At 40.1% G+C, this 17,400-nt stretch overlaps 1 protein-coding gene across 4 annotated transcripts in view; it reads left to right on the forward strand.

The window, feature by feature from the left end:
- Positions 1-5,104, forward strand: part of ABCC4 (ATP binding cassette subfamily C member 4) — a 259,297-nt gene extending 254,193 nt beyond the window's left edge. For all 4 annotated transcript variants that reach the window (XM_019486948.2, XM_019486949.2, XM_014597004.3 and 1 more), the window contains one exon: positions 738-5,104. In XM_019486948.2, coding sequence (XP_019342493.1) covers positions 738-845 — 108 coding nt within the window. In that variant the 3' untranslated portion in view covers positions 846-5,104. The remainder of the gene's footprint in view (positions 1-737) is intronic.
- Positions 5,105-17,400: the final 12,296 nt, after the last annotated feature.

Consider the following 17,400-nt stretch of genomic DNA (forward strand, 5'->3'; position numbering starts at 1 on the left):
TCTTCTAGTTCAGCTAGAAATTGGTAGAATTCAAGAACTCAAAGGCTTGGCAAAGAACTGTCCTATTATTTGGTATCATCTTACATTTTAGAGAAGTTGCTTGGTTGAGTCATTGTTAAAGCTTTTGCTTCTCCTTTCATTATTGTGGTGCACTATCCAGAGATCACATTTCTATAGGCTCTATAACTGCTCTGCAGCACAAATTAAACGCTGGGATATTTCATACATATACCGCAAACTTTCAATGGTTGTCAATCATAGTTTGTAAAATATAGGGATTACAACCTCATATTAACATCCAAATCCATTGTGTTCATTTTATGTGTGAAAATGAGAAACCCTTGTGCAGACGCAAGATTTCACAGCTTCTTTGTCACACTGTTTTTAATTTATCTCCATGTTTTGAGCCAGTAAAATGATTTTACTTATCAGTTTAATGTAAAGTGATAAAATATATCTATGGATCTGATTTATTGGAACTTGAGTGGATCTACAGGTCATGTGAGGATTCATTCACTCTTTGCTGCAGTGATTGTAAGACCAGGTAGTAATTTTACTAATTCGTCAATTAATAGAGTTATTTATTGAATTCTGCTAAACTAAAGTTCTTGTTGTTTCCTTAAAGAAATTTAATTTCTATACTTACATTACATTAATCTCTGTAACTGTCTTTTGAAATTAAATGATGTGTAATGGTGAGTTTAATTACTGACTCATATATAATTTTGCATCCCTAGGTCTACTTCAGCAAGAATTACCCAGAAGTGATTCAAAATGGTCAAGTTGTTGCAGACTCTTCACCAGATTCTTCCTCAGGATTCATCATTTCTGAGACTGCACTGTGATCCCAATTAAACACAGTTATTTTCTATATATTTGCAATCCTGAAACTATAAATCTGAAACAAGTAAACCCTAGGTGACTGGTGCTTAAAGGAGGGTGGTTTCTTGCACTGGACATCTATAACATTTATTAGTGAGAAAATATATCATGTCCTGGTTATGTTAATTTCAGTGCAATAACTTTCTCTTTTTTAAAATTTCTGTTTCTAAAGGAATTACAGACACAGATCCTCTTTGAAAGCTAATCTAGAGACTTTTCTTATTAAAATAGGTGCAGGACACTTAAAACTAGGGTGCTTTCTGGAGGTTTTTAAGAACCTGGAGTTCCCTTATATCTTTTGGAAACAAGCAAAAACATTGTTGAGTTTGCATTAGAATGTTAACTTTCCTACAGCAGTTTTGATAATCTATAACTCAGTTGTCTAAGGCAGCATTTTATATATACATATATATTCTTACTTCATATTTTTACACAGCTGTGTGAATAGGCAAAAACAAGAGCTGAAAAAGCCAAAAGTACATTTAATAGAGGAAATAAATATCCATGTATTGGCATGTTAAATTAATTTTTTAATTAAATGTAGCAATGTGCATACATTGTCCAAAAATTAATGTAAAAATTGCCATTTTTCTTTCCTAAGATCAAAATGCAAAAGAAGCAACGTTAATTTACTGGATTAGAAATGAAAATGGTCACATTTTACGTATTTGCACTACACAAATATTTAAATAATGAACTTGCATTCCACTTTATCCAGGTAATCAAAGAAAAAAGTATTAAAATAACTTGAAACATTTGAAAGACTAGTCATAAGCAAATATTTTGTAATAGAAAGTTATCTTCAGCGCAGCACATTGAAATGTATACATTATTTGCATTTATTGTGCCTTAATATTTGTGCCTTCAAGCCAAAGCTCTAACTGCAGTTAATGCAGCAAATTGATTCAATATACTTTTTAATGTTTAAAATTAGTATATTTAATTGTCTTGTATCAGGGATTATACCTGTTTAATTGAAGCTCTTGAAATTGTCATTTTGGTGCACATGCATAGAAGGGTAAAAACAACTAGAATTGTTGAATGGCCCCTGCTAATGTTTAAGAAGAATTTAATGAAACAGAGATCTGTTATGCCCTGATTCAGCAAGTTATTTTAACATATAGCACTAGTTGCACGACTAATAAAAATAAGTGAGTGAATTATATTCTTTGCTTTTCAAAGAGATGCCTACAATTTGATATTCAATGCAGTCTAAGCCTATTTGTCTTATAGTTAGAGCGCACCTATGCACGAGCACAGAGGCTGCTCAAATGAGCTTTAGTTCAAGTACCCCCACTGCCATTTTAAAGTTTGGGGATGTTGATCTACAAGATGTGGTGGCACTTGAATTAGAGCGGCTCTTGGAGTGGTTCTAATTAAAGCGCTGGCTCCCCCACCCCTAGAGCACTTATAAAAGTGCTGTTAAAGGGCATTTACAGCTAGTAAAGTGTAGAGATGGAAAAACACAAATCACACTGAAAATATTGTGGGGGAAAAAGGTGTTGCTTTTTAAAATGCTGCAGAAAATTAATATTGCACTGTGTTCTACATGCTGTCTTCCTATGGGTCCCTTTGCCAAGCATCCCAAGGACACTGGCCTAAAGTAAAGCAATCCATTTCTGCTACATTTGATTCCAATTTGTCCATCCACCTAGTTGTGGTATTATGGTTTCTTGTAATGTTTCGCAGTTAGCAACAAGTTCCAAAAATGAAACTCCATCCTTTTAATGAATAGCACCTCACTTCATAGTAATTATCACTGAAGTCAGTGGGGCTACATTTTATATGATGCTAGTCCTAATATGAGGGTCGCATGTTGTGGTCTGTAAGTTTGGCCAGAGTCTAGTCTTACCTAACCTCATTGTGCAACCATGTAATTGTATCACAATCATGTAATTTCCATGTAGTTACTTCTGGACTTACAACACAGCAAGTTTTAAATGGCTGAGAGGTCACATCTGCACAGCAAACTTACTGCTCTAAGCAGCGGTGTATTCAAATATGAGCTGACTCCTGAACTGAGAAAGTGTAGCCCTGTTTCCACTATGCTGTGAGCAGGCTCGTTAGCATAGCAGTGTCATGCAGCTGTGCTGTTTAGCTTTTCTTCAATGCCATGTGAATATAGCCACAATGCTGCTGGTTCAAGCAGCAGCCCATATGGAGCGTGTTTGAAAGCTCTGCTGCTTGGCATGGTAAGTTTGCTTTGCCTTGACAGTGCTCATGAGACAAAGTTGCAATTACACTGCTTCTGATTCAGGAAGCAGCCCTTTCAGAGCAACACAGTGTGTTTTAAGGGTGCCACTGCCAGGTCTATTAAGCTGGCAGTCTAGACGTGGCTGAAGAAAAGTGTTGTGCTTGCTCTGTGTAGTATGTTGGGGATTTTTGTAAACAAAATAAGCAAGTGCAGACCGTTGGCCACAATTTGCATCACTTTCAAAGAGAATTATGTGTATGGATCAAGGATATAAGGTGGCGCTAGGTCACTTCAGCTAAAATTACATCTGTAGCAATAACACTTGAGTAGAACCAAAAGTTTTTGTCTTCCTCAAGCTTTTTGGGTTGAAAGCTAGAGAAATCCTAATATATCAGGCAATGAACTAGCATAGTCTACTTAGCAGAATTAACTTGATACTGTAGCTTTTTGAATGTACACAAAAAATGTTAGGCATCTTTGAGAGTGCTGATTTTTCTGCTTAACATGTTTTGACAGGACAAGGCTGACTATATATATCAAATCTCAATGTAACACAAACTGAAAAACAATGTAACCTGTTAAAAAGCACAACTGGTACTAGTACTTTCATAGTCTGGTAACCTCTTGCAATGTGTTAAATCTATACTTTACTCTTTCTTTACAAAAGATAAGCTACATGATCGTAAATTGGATTTTACCAAGAAATCATTATTCAGTTTGTTTCTTAATGTCTGCTGCAGTTGTATTTAAATGATTATTGATGGTAACAGTGGTTGATCCATATATCTTCAGGCAAGCAAAATATTTGTTATTGCACTGCACTATTAACAGTCTATTTAAACTTGGTAGTTATTTAAGATGTAGGATGGACTTCGTCTTTCATTCAGTGAGCCTCTTGATTGCTTAATGTATGAAATCTATCCCCAGACCAGCCTTTTTCATTTCCTCTTCAGGTAGAATTCAAACACACTACAGTATCCACATTTGAAAATGCATTTAATTTATTTGCAACAACAAAACTGCACAAAATGTACATGCCTAAACAGGGATTTCACGGGAATGAACTCAGTCATGTAAGTTAGTAAAGCCTTTAGCATATTTCTTCACCAACAGCTCCCTTAAAATTCACTAGAGTTGTCATTCTAATATAATACTGGAAGTAACTCGTCTTTTTTAAGAGAAGACACATCAAAACAAGGTCAGATTTTTGTATTATACTATAATAATATGCTGAAAATCACCACTATATAACCCTTTTTTGTCGTTGTTGTTGGGTGTAAGAGACTAGGAAGTGCCCCCATTTATGCTTTAAAAAATTGTACTTCAGATGAAATACCTGTACAATTTTGTTATAACTTAGATCTTTGTGTAAAAGAGAGAAAAATTCTATACAAACACAGTCTTCTTTAAAACAGTGTTTTTCTCTGGCCCAGTAAGTCTATAAGCAAAGTTCTGTCAAATCCATTCATTCTGAAGATACCAGGTCACTCTTCAGATGTAGGCTGAAGTACTGACACTAATATTGTTCCCCATGCTTAGAAGAGACAGCTGCTTGATTTGGTCTAAATCAGGTATTCTGGTTATCTGAGTGATGTTGACTGGTTCTAACAACTTTCCCAGTCTGTGCTTAAAACGGTAGTAATATTATGCTTGTGGGTAAACATAGGCTGGAAATAGAGGAGCCAAGAAAGGTACAAACCTCCCTGCCAGTCTTGCTTTTCACATCACCCTGTCTCTCCCCAACAAAAATCTGACCTTATGATGTCTGTTTTGATGTCTCTTCTCTTACAAAAGACCAGTTACTTCCTGTAATAATGATGATGCACTTCTGACATCATAGCAGAAGAATGGATTTTTACATACACTTTAGTATCTGTAATGTAACACTTTTTGACCATTTAACTCTGTTTTCTGTGGTGAACATTTTTGTGTAATGACTTCCTTACAATGTTGTCATGGAAGGTTTTTTATTTGGCTATTTACAATGAAGCTCTTATGCAATAAAATATGATTATAAAATCCTCAAAAGCATAGACTCCTGTTGCAATGATTACACGAAGTGGAACATCCTGAATTTCTGCTTTTGCTGCTTTTGAAATGGTTTGGTTTATGGCAGCATCTTGAGCCCCATCCCAACACCTTTTGCTGCATTGCCAACTCCAGGTCTTGAAAGTTCACTTGTTAGGATGCAAAAAAGCATTAAAAATAATGAATTTTGTGTTGCTAGTATTTGTCCTTTGGTTCCTGAGCCTTCCTAGATCACACTTTTAAGCATTTTCCCCAAACAAGAAGGCTACAAACTAAGTTTAGAAAGAGCAAGCAAGCAAAAGATGGAAACAGATTTTCACAAATTAATAAATTGAGACTGTTAAGGGCTTGTCTACACCATTCAATATGCTGCCCATTCATGGCTGATGGCACATTCCAAATCGAGAAATATGCAACTGATCCAGGATTGTCCAGAGCAGTCACTGTCAAGGACACCAAAGATCAAGAACTGGAGAATAGGCTTTGGGGGATGCCTTCAAGTAGTGTCACCAGCAAACTTCTGACTTGATGTGTGCCTACAGGTATGGATGGGTGGGCCCAATCTGGCCAGAACAGCTGCTGCCCTAGTGTAGGCAAGCCCTGTAAAATTTTACCATTACTGTCCTAGATGTTATACAAATGCACAATAAGAGATAGCTCACAACCTGGACATACCAGATAAAGGGCAGAAAGAAAACCATGCAGAAGGTTGCCTAAAATTATGCTGCAGGTTAGTGACAAAGCTCCGATCCTGTTCTTTGGATTCCCAGTCCTCTTCCTAACATTGACTGCATTGCCTCATTAACTGAGTTACTAACATACTCTGTTATATGTCATATACAATACATAGTTTTTCTTAAGAATGGGTTTAAGGCCCCTTAATATCTAAATTTGAACCTTGTTCAAAGTTCAGGCCATAGCATGTTAATTATACTTGATGAAGAAGGCTCAGCTCAATTTCTAGGCCTGGTGCAGCAGGTATGTCACACATCCTCCCACAAGATATGGCCTGGTCTTTATGGTAAACCTATTTTCCCTATCATCCTCAAACGTCTTCCAGCCCAGATGATAGATTAACTATTTTATGTTCCCCAAAACTAGTTTGGTTTGATACTAATATGTTGTCCCAATGTAATAAGCAAAATCAATAGATATAAAATATCCTGTTGGAGCATGTGTTTCCAAATCTACATCAGTAACCTGGTTGTTGATCATAAAAGTTCTCCAATAACATTGTCAAGATAGGGATTTTTTTTCTCTCTGGAAAACAACAGCAGATAAGTAGAAGATCCAAGTGTGTGTGTTCCTGCTCTCATCCCCAAACAACCTATGCGGGTAAGAAATTCATAACTTTAATATATTAGACTGATGCAAAAGTTCAGAGAAATATTGAGGTAATGCAAAGGAATGATTATAGTTCACAGCAGACAGGCTAGAAATGCCCTTGTGTGGTATTTCATGCATCTTTTTCAGTTGTGTAATTTCAGTAAGCGTTTAGGTACCTTGTGTTCCAATTATTTGATGGCAAAGAAGAAAAAAGTTGAGGTATTCAGAAAGAAATCTGAAGTAAGAATAGCAAGATAATTTTCAACATGACAGCATCCAATATTCCTAGAATTATATAAATGACAACTACTATCCTTTATGGCTCTAGGTTGGAATGTGTGAAGGAAGAGTACACACTTTGGACTTCCAGTCAGGATCTTGGTGTCAGTAAATACTACAGGTTTCTTCCCATCAGTGCATGTCCTGAGTGTGAACAAGACAAGGAAAGGCTAGGGAATGAGTTTTTGAGAAAGCTTGTGTCCATCTTGCAGGTTATAAGCAAAGTGTGATTTTTCTCAGGGCTAGCAATAGTGGTTTGCAACCATATTTCATAGCATGTTCCAAAAAAGGGCACCCTACATTAAACACAAGGGCTTCAAAGACACATGATTGCTGCAAGTAGAGTTATGCAAGTAAATCATAATCTGTCTCTTAATCGCCAAATTATTTGCCTCTTTCCACAAGTGTGACTTCCTCACATTCATTCTTTATTTAAAATGCAGTACTCTGAACCTTTATGCAGGGTTTTGTTATGTCTATTGCAAACAGTTCCCTGGGAACACTTGATTAAGAATTACCATTATTAGAGGTGGTATTTATAATTGATCAAAGAAGTCACCTGGGAATTGCTTCAGTTTCCTTCATTTGTTCCTATAAATGTTCCTATAAATTTAAATTTCGTTAGTGTGACTACCTGGGCATGTAGCTTCTGAATTTCAGTATCTGGGAACATTGATGCCAGAAATGCTCAATCTATTGGAACAAACATAGCAAGTCAAAGCAATGGGAGGCACAAACATGGATATTGCAAAGCTGTTTAGAAATTCAAGTGGTTGTTTATGGGAAAGACTGTCCCTGTTCTAAAAATGAGAAGTATGACAGAAGAGATGAAAACTCTTGTTGAGCCTAGAAGAATCTGTGAAAGTTCCTTAGCAAATGATGTGATTTGGAGCAGGGACATCCAGTTCAAATTGGTTGGTGGGCCCTAGTCTCTGCCTTGCAGGTACCTATGCATTGCACCCCTATTTTTTTTTTTTTACTAAAACTTGTTTATTAGCTCAGCTTACATGTCATGTAAACTGTATGAATGTGTGTCTGTCACAAAATGCTGAGATGCAGGAGTCAAGGTAGATGTCATCTACTTGGATTTTAAGAAGGCCTTTGATACGGTATCTCATCCCGTTCTCATAAACAAACTGAGCGGCTGTGATGTAGCTGATTACATGGTCAGGTGGGTGACAAATTGGCTTAAGGTTGCACTCAGAGAGTGGTGGTTGACAGGTTGGTAGTGACCTGGAAAGATGTGGGCAGTGGGGTCTCCCAAGGCTCAGTCCTTGGACCTGTGCTATTCAATGTCTTCATCAGTGACTTGAATGAGGGTGTGGAGAGCACTCTATCCAAATTTGCAGATGACACGAAATTATGGGGTAAGTAAACACACTAATAGGAAGGGATCAAATCCAGGCGGACCTGAACAGGCTGGAAAGTGGGCAGAAAACAATAAGATGCAATTCAACAAAGACAAGTGCAAAGTGCTTCATCTAGGGAGAGGGAATCACCAACACACCTATAGGCTAGGGGTGACCTTCTCAGCAGCACAGCAGCAGAAAGGGATCTCAGAGTCATAGGTGACTCCAAGATGAATATGAGCCATCAAAGTAATGAAGTAATTGGTAAAACTAACTGCACTCTATCATGCATTAGCAGGTGCATCACAAACAGGTCCAGGGAGGTGATACTTCCTTTCTATGCAGCACTGGTCAGGCCGCATTTGGAGTACTGCATTCAGTTCTGGGCACCGCACTTCAAGAGGGATGCGGACAACCTTGAGAGGGTCCAGAAGAGGGAGGCTCATATGGTTAAGGGCCTGCAAGTAAGACCCTACGAGGAGAGACTGAGGGACCTGGATCTCTTCAGCCTCCACAAAAGGTCTGAGGGGTGATCTTGTGACCATTTACAAATTCATCAGGGGGTGCAGCAAAAAATAGGAGATACTCTGTTTACCAGAACACACTTGGAATAACCAGGAACAACAGCCACAAACTGACAGAGAGCAGATATAGGTTGGACATCAGGAAGAATTTCTTTACGGTAAGGGTTGCCAGAATCTGGAATAGGCCTGCAAGGGAGGTGGTGCTCTCCCCTATCTTGGGTGTCTTTAAGAGGAGACTGGAGAAGCACCTGGCTGGGGTCATATGACTCCAACACATTTTCCTGCCTATGCAGGGGGTGAGACTCAATGATCTATTGAGGTCGCTTCCAACCCTAACAACTATGAATACCATATATATATATATAGTGTGTGTGTGTGTGTGTGTGTGTGTGTGTGCGTGCTCGTATCAATAGCAGTTTTCAGCGTGCGTCTTATTTTAACTTGTGGATGTATAAAAAATTATTACAAACTGTGAAAAATTGGATTTATTTTCAAAAAGTATTTGCAACAACTCCTATAGGGAAAATGAAGGGAATATATGATGAATTAAAAACACAAAATATCTTCTGCATACACTAATAACTTACTACTAGTTGTGCTTCTGGACACCTGTCATCCCTTCACTGAAACTAGTTCCTCGATGTTTGGCTGGAAGGTCTGTGCTGAGGCCACTTCCACGGTGGCATTCAAGTTTTTGTCACTTGAATCTTGAGTGCAGTTTTGCACTGTTGATATTCATCACTGAGATCTACTAGCACACACACGCACTTGTGAACATGGATAACATCTTTGAAGCAAAAGATTCTATTGCTGGATAGTTTTCTCCTAAGTATCAATGGAATTCATTTATTTTAATGGATGAAAACTAATCTTTCAAGGTAGTGTTACACTGAATAACAGTGAGTTCCATTTGCAGTTCCTCAAGGACATCTTCCAAAGGGACAGAGAAAAGTCTGAACTCTGGTCCATAACTCAAAGTCAGAGAACCTGTCTTAGAAGTAGTTCCTGAGATCTGCCATTGTGACTACATACTGCTTGCTCCAAACCTTCACCACCTTCAGTCCCAGTGGCACTGAACAGTGACTTCAAGGTGGGGAAATGTGCTCCGTTGCAATAGAAGTGCTGTCCTCCCAAAGAGACAGCTTCATTTCAAAACAACATGCAGCATCATAAAACCTGATCACAACCTGGTTCTGACCCTACATTCTCATGTTGAAAGTAGTGAGATGACCTGTTATGTCCATCAAGAAGGCAGGTCCTACAACCATTCATCATCTGGCAATTCAGTCACAGGTTTCTCTTTTTAGCTCCTAAACACTTCTGTCTTGGATCACAGTTCAAAGAAGTTCTTTAAGAAAGCCCTACAACTCTGCCAGGGCACTTCAGCATAAAACAGAAGTCTTCCTACAAGACCTGGGTGAATTGTCATTGATTGAAATCCCTGGTTCAGATGAAATTGACAGTTTTTGCCACAACAACCATCACATGGTCCATACAGCTCATGGCCTGGATCCACATCTATGCACTTTGTTCTAGAGTTCCAACACAAATGTTGCCTGCCTCCCATGGAATGAGCCCTCATCTGTTGTAACACTCACTGTCTTTTCCTCACCTAATTTGTCCAAAACTGTGGTCAGTTTGTTGAAAATGTCCTAACCCATAGTTGTGTCTTTCATCAGCAGTAACTCTATGAGCTTGTTTCATTCATATCTTGATCAACACCCCAAACCAGTGTTTTCCACCCTTTTCCAGCCCAAGGCACATTTATATTAATAAAAATTTTCTGCAGCACACCTGTTAAGGCATTCCCCATCCTCATACCTATTGTTGCTCATTTTAGCTCATTGCCATGGCAAAATTCCATGGCACACCTGTTCCTTTCTGACTACAAACTTTTGTGCTGAGGCGTACTGGTTGGGAAACATTGCCCCAAACAAATACAGCTAGTTGTGCAGTGTTGCTTATATCTCTACTTTCATCAATTGCTATTTTAAAAAAATACCTTTGTTTTTTTTCTGGAGGTTGGTATTTCCAGAATCTTGCTGAATGTCTTCAGCCTCCGTCATACGTTTCTTGCAGAATTCTCCCTTAGAGAAGGCCTTTGCAGAAGCAGCTATTTTTTTGAGAAAGGACATAGCTAACTTTCACTGCTTTCTCCACCACAAATGTGAACTGCTTGTGGGAAGATAAATTATTACTTTTTCAATGGCTGTTAGAATTCACTCAATTTATCTTCCAGGTAAATTTGGAAGATAGCTCTTATCACACTTGATTCCATAGCTCGTCATACTTGACACCATGATTGCTTCATTGTTTCTTAACCTTGTGTTCTTTAGAAACAGCCCCTACTTGCTTACAAATCAAATACATGGGTTTTCCATTCACTTCTGTGAAGAAGTATGAGAGCCTCCATTTGTCCTAAAACACATGTACTCTTAAATATCTTCTTTATGTGATATCTACAGTTAACACAAATATATAAGACATGACACATGGTGCACTTCATGTTGCTTATACAAAAATTGCTAATGATATTGTTACAAACGTGGGTATAAGTCCTAGAAATAACACCACTGTTGTATTTTCAAATTCTTTTTATTCCAAATGCTGTGTTTCTACAGTGTCACCCTACACATACAGATTCAACTCTTCTCTCAAGACTACTGCTTGTCAACAACAACAGCTCTCTGAACTTTGTTACTTATACCATGCTTGGATAGTTCTCAAAATGTCTGGGATGTTCCAGCACTCTTCTTTTGAGAAAGATTTAGGTTACCATGAGTTCATTGGTATTTTCTTTTCCATCTGTGTTACCATAGGATACAGACTGGATGGAGATAAGGAGTAGAGAGAGATGGGTGGGCTAATATGGAGATAAGCCACACTTATTGGGATGTACTAATGCAAAAAAAAAAAAGGAAACTGAGGAAAGAAAGATGAACACAAGGAGCTGGCACATACTAGTGGTGATCTAAATAATGCTGGAGTAGGTCAACCAGAGAGCACTATCATCTGATTTACAATAGTGAAAGAAAGCTAGGCCACCTCCAACTCTTTTTTCAATATAAAGCTTGCAGTAGGTGCTAAGAATCCCAAGTGGAAATTTCAGGAAAAAATGGAGGGTTGCCTCCATGGACTGTATGTTTGACATCTCTAGTCTAGAGTGAAGAAGATGGTTAGTGCCCTCTTTCATAGTCCCTTGCATTAGTGCTATTTGAACATATACCGTAGATTTGGAGTGATTATATAGCTACCAATTTCTCTCATTGGGCAGATTTTCAATAATTCTGTATGCTTATAAGTAGTTGTGACAGTGACTAGGGCTTTGTAAAATTAGTTACAATGGTTGAAAGCAGAAAGTGAAAGATAAAATCCTCCCTGAAGAGCAATCACAGCCATTTCTTCATTGAGTCCAGAGAAAGAGACAGGATTCAAGCATGCTCCCAGAGTGGAATTAGTATCATTTTCACGAGAGTACCAAAGTGTAGAGACCAAGGAGCTGCCTGTGCTCCTTGGAAAGAAATCAGACTCATTCCTACAAAGCCCTGGAAAAGGGCCTAGAGCCCTTTCAGAAGAGTTCAGTGGCTCATTCTCATGAACCCCACAGAAAGAATTAGAGCCCCTCTAGGGAAAGTGAGTGGGTTTGTAGGGGGAGTGGCAGAAGTAACAGCATGAAGATTTTCCTGCAGCGGCCCCAGTGGTTTGAACAAAGAACTGTTATCTTACTGCTTTTAATAGAGGGATTAGACTTTTCAGAGAAAGGTGTGGTGTGACCAGCTGTTGTGAAGCTTCAGGGTGCCTGGTGTGGGATGTTTAACATCTAACAATGGCTACAAAACCTTCTCATGATATGCTTAATTGGCTGATGGAGGAACCTAAGCTATAGCCCAATGAATATGAATGCTTGTTAGCTGAACTCCACTGATTAACAGAGAGATTTTTAGACCCTTGAGAGGTGCCTTTCATGGGTTGTCAACACTGTAACTAATGATAAACTAGCCCAAGTTGCTGATGCTTTTGTTAAGGATCCACCCAAAAGGGTACTTCTTTCCCTCCATCATCATCTTCCAAGAGGAGAATATCAGTCACCCAACAATTATTGAGGTAAACTTCTATTGTTGTGTATTAATATTTACTGGTTACATTTTTTCCCCATCTGTAATGAAGGTTTTCCAAAGGTGAGAACATTTTGCCCAAGTAATATTAAATATTTGCTTTGTGTGACTCTTTGGCTATGTGTTTGCTTCTTATCAGTGCTTTATCTTGCCCATCTTGAGGGGTTTGTACTTTTAACAGAGACCTTGTTGTTAAACCAGTAGCACTACTATTTGTTCTTCTTTCATTTGAGGAGCCTGATCTAAGATTTGAAGGAACATAAGCTGAGCACAAGCTCATCAACCCAACCAATACAGAAATGAAGACAGGAAAAATAGTACTGTTATAAGCTTTTATTTGGAGAGAGTTTGCTTCTTCCATTGCAATTAAGAATGATCTGGGATGGCTTTAATAACATTACTTATAATCTGAGGCGGCTAGTGGGGTTTTTTTTGTTGTTCATCTGTTATATAACATCTCATAAAGTGTATTATGTCCCTTAATGTCACTCAGTACCAATCCCCAGAAAAGTAACCACTCCAGTTTTGCATATACTAGAGACTAGTGTTTTTTTGGACCTGATCCAAAAAAAAGTGACACCCTAACTGAAATTTAAATGTCTAAATCCAAAATTGAAATTCTGAATACCCCCCTGCTTGGCTGCTCCCCAAGCCTGAAGATGTCCAGGTGGTTCCTTTTCAACCTTAAAATTCAGTAAGTGCCTAGAGTTGTGCCTTTGGACATGTTCAGGTCAGCTCCAACCTTGACATCAAAGTTTGATTGGGATCCAAAAAATTAAGTGTTCAAATCTACATCTCCTGCATTCCTAGAAAGTGATGTAACCACCAGCCTACTGAACTGCTTAGCCTTCTGGATCATACTAAAGCCAAGAATGCAAGAATCTTTCAAGACAGGTGAAGAGAAACATGAGGAATCCTGACTCAGAAATCTGGATTTGGGTCTCTGTTCCCAGGACTGTTTGCATTTCATATGTAACAGTCACTGGATAAAATTAAAAAAAAAGAAAGAAAAAGCATTCTGGGAACAAGGACCAGAACCCAGGACTACCTACTCTTAGCTGAGTGTCCTAGGCTACAGAGTCAGATTCTCATTGTGCTTTCTTCCTGAGGTCATGACTATTGCTCTCTTGGCTGCACAATATCCCACTCTCCTGGATGGTGTAAGATGTGAGTTTTAACTTCCTCAGGCTGTCAAGGCAACTCAGCCTGAGTCTAACCACTAGATAGTTACATATGGGCACCTTCTTCCTCCTCCTCTTTTCCCTGCTGTGTCTTAAAAGAAAAGTTGAGTCCTTTCTTTTGAAAGAAAACACATAGATGCCTACCCTCAGGAGATAGTTTTAGGTTTGGATACTGACTGAACAAAAATACCTTTCTTTAAAGAGGAGCCTCTTTCTTCAGTGTCTCCTGTTGGCTGTACCTCATGACTTTAGGTCGTTCCCTGCTCAGCGTGATGGGTCTTAGATCCCATTCTGAGCTGTTTCATCCCCCCTGTACGTGGTGGGCACTCCGGGTTCTTGATTCTGCTCTGGGACCAGCACCTAAGGGCATGTCCATACCATAACAGCTGTCCTATCACATCTGGACCATTCTTGAGCATTCCCTGACAACCTGTTCTTTCACACACCTGTTTCACTTAGGGGTATCCCTCCTGCAGCTACTTGCAAGACCTTAGTCTTTGACATGCTTGAAAAAACATAACCCTCAGGCAACCTCACTGGTATTTTTCCAGTTTTGAACTGTGCAGGCTGGAGAAGACTGGTGGGTGTTAAGGTTATCCCAACCAGGACAGACCATTTGCAATGCTGTAGATACACCCAAAAAATTAGGTGTTTAACATCCAAGTTGATTATTAGTGCTAACCCTAATTTCCTTAATAAATTCAAATCAAATCCAGACACGAACTCTAAAAAGACAACTTAAAAATACAATTTCATAGATTCATAGATGTTAGGGTCCGAAGGGACCTCAATAGATCATCGAGTCCGACCCCCTGCATAGGCAGGAAAGAGTGCTGGGTTTAGATGACCCCAGCTAGATGCATCTCCAACCTCCTCTTGAAGACCCCCAGGGTAGGGGAGAGCACCACCTCCCTTGGGAGCCCGTTCCAGACCTTGGCCACTCGAACTGTGAAGAAGTTCTTCCTAATGTCCAATCTAAATCTGCTCTCTGCTAGCTTGTGGCCATTATTTCTTGTAACCCCCGGGGGCGCCTTGGTGAATAAATACTCACCAATTCCCTTCTATGCCCCCGTGATGAACTTATAGGCAGCCACAAGGTCGCCTCTCAACCTTCTCTGGTGGAGGCTGAAAAGGTCCAGGTTCTCTAGTCTCTCCTCGTAGGGCTTGGTCTGCAAGCCCTTAACCATAGGAGTGGCCCTTCTCTGGACTCTCTCCAGGTTATCCGCATCCCTCTTGAAGTGCAGTGCCCAGAATTGCACGCAGTACTCCAACTGCGGTCTGACCAGTGCCCGATAGAGGGGAAGTATCACCTCCTTGGATCTATTTGTCATGCATCTGCTGATGCACGATAAAGTGCCATTAGCTTTTCTGATGTCTTCGTCACACTGCCGACTCATGTTCATCTTGGAGTCCACTTTCCACTTCCGTGCCACCCAGCAGGTCATTCCCTAGGCTGTAGGTGTGCTGGACATTTTTCCTCCCTAGGTGCAGCACTTTGCATTTCTCCTTGTTGAACTGTATTCTGTTGTTTTCTGCCCATATGTCCAACCTGTCCAGGACTGCTTGCAGCTGTTCCCTGCCCTCCGGCGTGTCCACTTCTCCCCACAGTTTTGTGTCATCCGCAAACTTGGACAGAGTACATTCACTCCCTCATCCAAGTCGCTGATGAAGACATTAAAGAATATCGGTCCAAGGACCAAGCCCTGCGGGACCCCACTGCCCACACCCTTCCAGGTCAAAACCGACCCATCCACTACGACTCTCTGGGTGCGACCCTCTAGCCAATTCGCCACCCTCCAGACTGTGTAGTCATCCAAGTCACAGCCTCTTAACTTGTTCACCAGTATGGGGTGGGATACCGTATCGAAGACCTTCTTGAAGTCTAAGTATACGACATCTACCCCTACTCCTGTGTCCAGGCGTTTTGTAACCCGGTCATAAAAAGAAACTAGATTAGTCAGGCATGATCTGCCTGCTACGAACCCGTGCTGGTTTCCCCTCAGCATAATTTGTCCTGCCGGGCTCTCGCAAATGTGAGCCTTGATAATTTTTTCAAAGACTTTACCAAGGATGGAGGTGAGACTGACTGGCCTATAATTGCCCGGGTCCTCCTTCCTCCCCTTTTTGAAAATGGGGACCACGTTAGCCCTTTTCCAGTCCTCCGGGACTTGGCCCGTGCGCCACGAGCGTTCAAATATTCCCGCCAGTGGCTGTGCAATGATGTCGGCCAGTGCCTTCAGCACCCTCGGATGGAGCTCATCCGGGCCTGCCGACTTAAAGGCATCCAGTTCTTCCAAGTGACTCTGCACCATCTCAGGGTCTATGCATGGTAGTCTGGCACCTTGCTGCTGCCTCTCTACAACCCCAGTGAGAGACTTGTCGTGCCCCTCGCTTAGGAACACTGAGGCAAAGAACTCGTTGAGGAGTTCAGCCTTGTCTCCCCTGTCCGTCACCAATTGTTTCTGCCCATTTAGCAGGGGTCCTATTCCTCCCTGGGCCTTCCTTCTACTCCCTATATATCTATAAAACAATTTCTTGTTATCCTTTACTTGGGATGCCATCCTCAGCATCATGGTAGCTTTGGCCCGTCTAACTGCCTCCCTACAAACACGAGCAGAGGAGGTATACTCCTCTTTGGTGATCTCTCCCTGTTTCCACTTTTTATGTGCTCCCCTTTTGGCCCGTAGGCTGCCCTGGATTTCTCTGGTCAGCCAAGTCAAATTTGGAGATTTAATAAGTTGAAGTACCACCAAAAGAGGATTTTTTGTTTGTTTTTTTAAAAAGAGGTCACACCAAGAGCTTAGTCTTTGTTAATTTTAAAGGGTTTGTACTGAGAGCAAGTTAACACCTCTCCTTCCCCTCCACCCCACAAAAATCTCTGCCAGTGCATTCTATGAAAACTCAATTGAAATAAAAGTCAACCTGGTTTGTCAATACTGACACACTTCGTTGTTTAATCTAGGTAACTTTGCACAATTGTCAGTACTTTGGCTGCATGCAGCAGAGAGTCAGGAAGTCTCTTCATGTACTTCCAATCACCAAAAGAGCTGAATTCAAATCACTTTGATCAGCGCCACTTGGGCAAGCAACATGTATTCTGCTGCTAGCCAAGCGAAAAAGCCACTGTTTTCTATACCATGGATATGACATAACTACCACAAAAATTGTGCCTCTAAATCACCTCAGTATTGAATTAATGTAAATTAATTTTGTATATTCATTTCCAAATTTTTCTTTGTTAAATCCAAAAGCTATTTTGGTTTATTTTTACCAGAGGAAAGTCCAGGGTAGGAGGGGTGTTGTCAAATGAACCTTTTGATTCTGGGTCCACCCAAAGTTTAAAAACAACCACTTGGTGTTGGAAGCAGCATTTCTAGTCAGGCAGTGCCGAGGGAGTCAGTTGACATGATGGCTCATGATAATCTACCTGATCCCTTGTCAGCTCTTCATTCCCCAGTGTTAATGACCCTCTCTTCTTATTAACAATCTTGATGTTCCACCAATCAAACTCTCCTTTGTTCT

The sequence above is a fragment of the Alligator mississippiensis genome, chromosome 1 (assembly GCF_030867095.1).
Source record: "Alligator mississippiensis isolate rAllMis1 chromosome 1, rAllMis1, whole genome shotgun sequence".
Classification (NCBI taxonomy): Eukaryota; Metazoa; Chordata; order Crocodylia; family Alligatoridae; genus Alligator; species Alligator mississippiensis.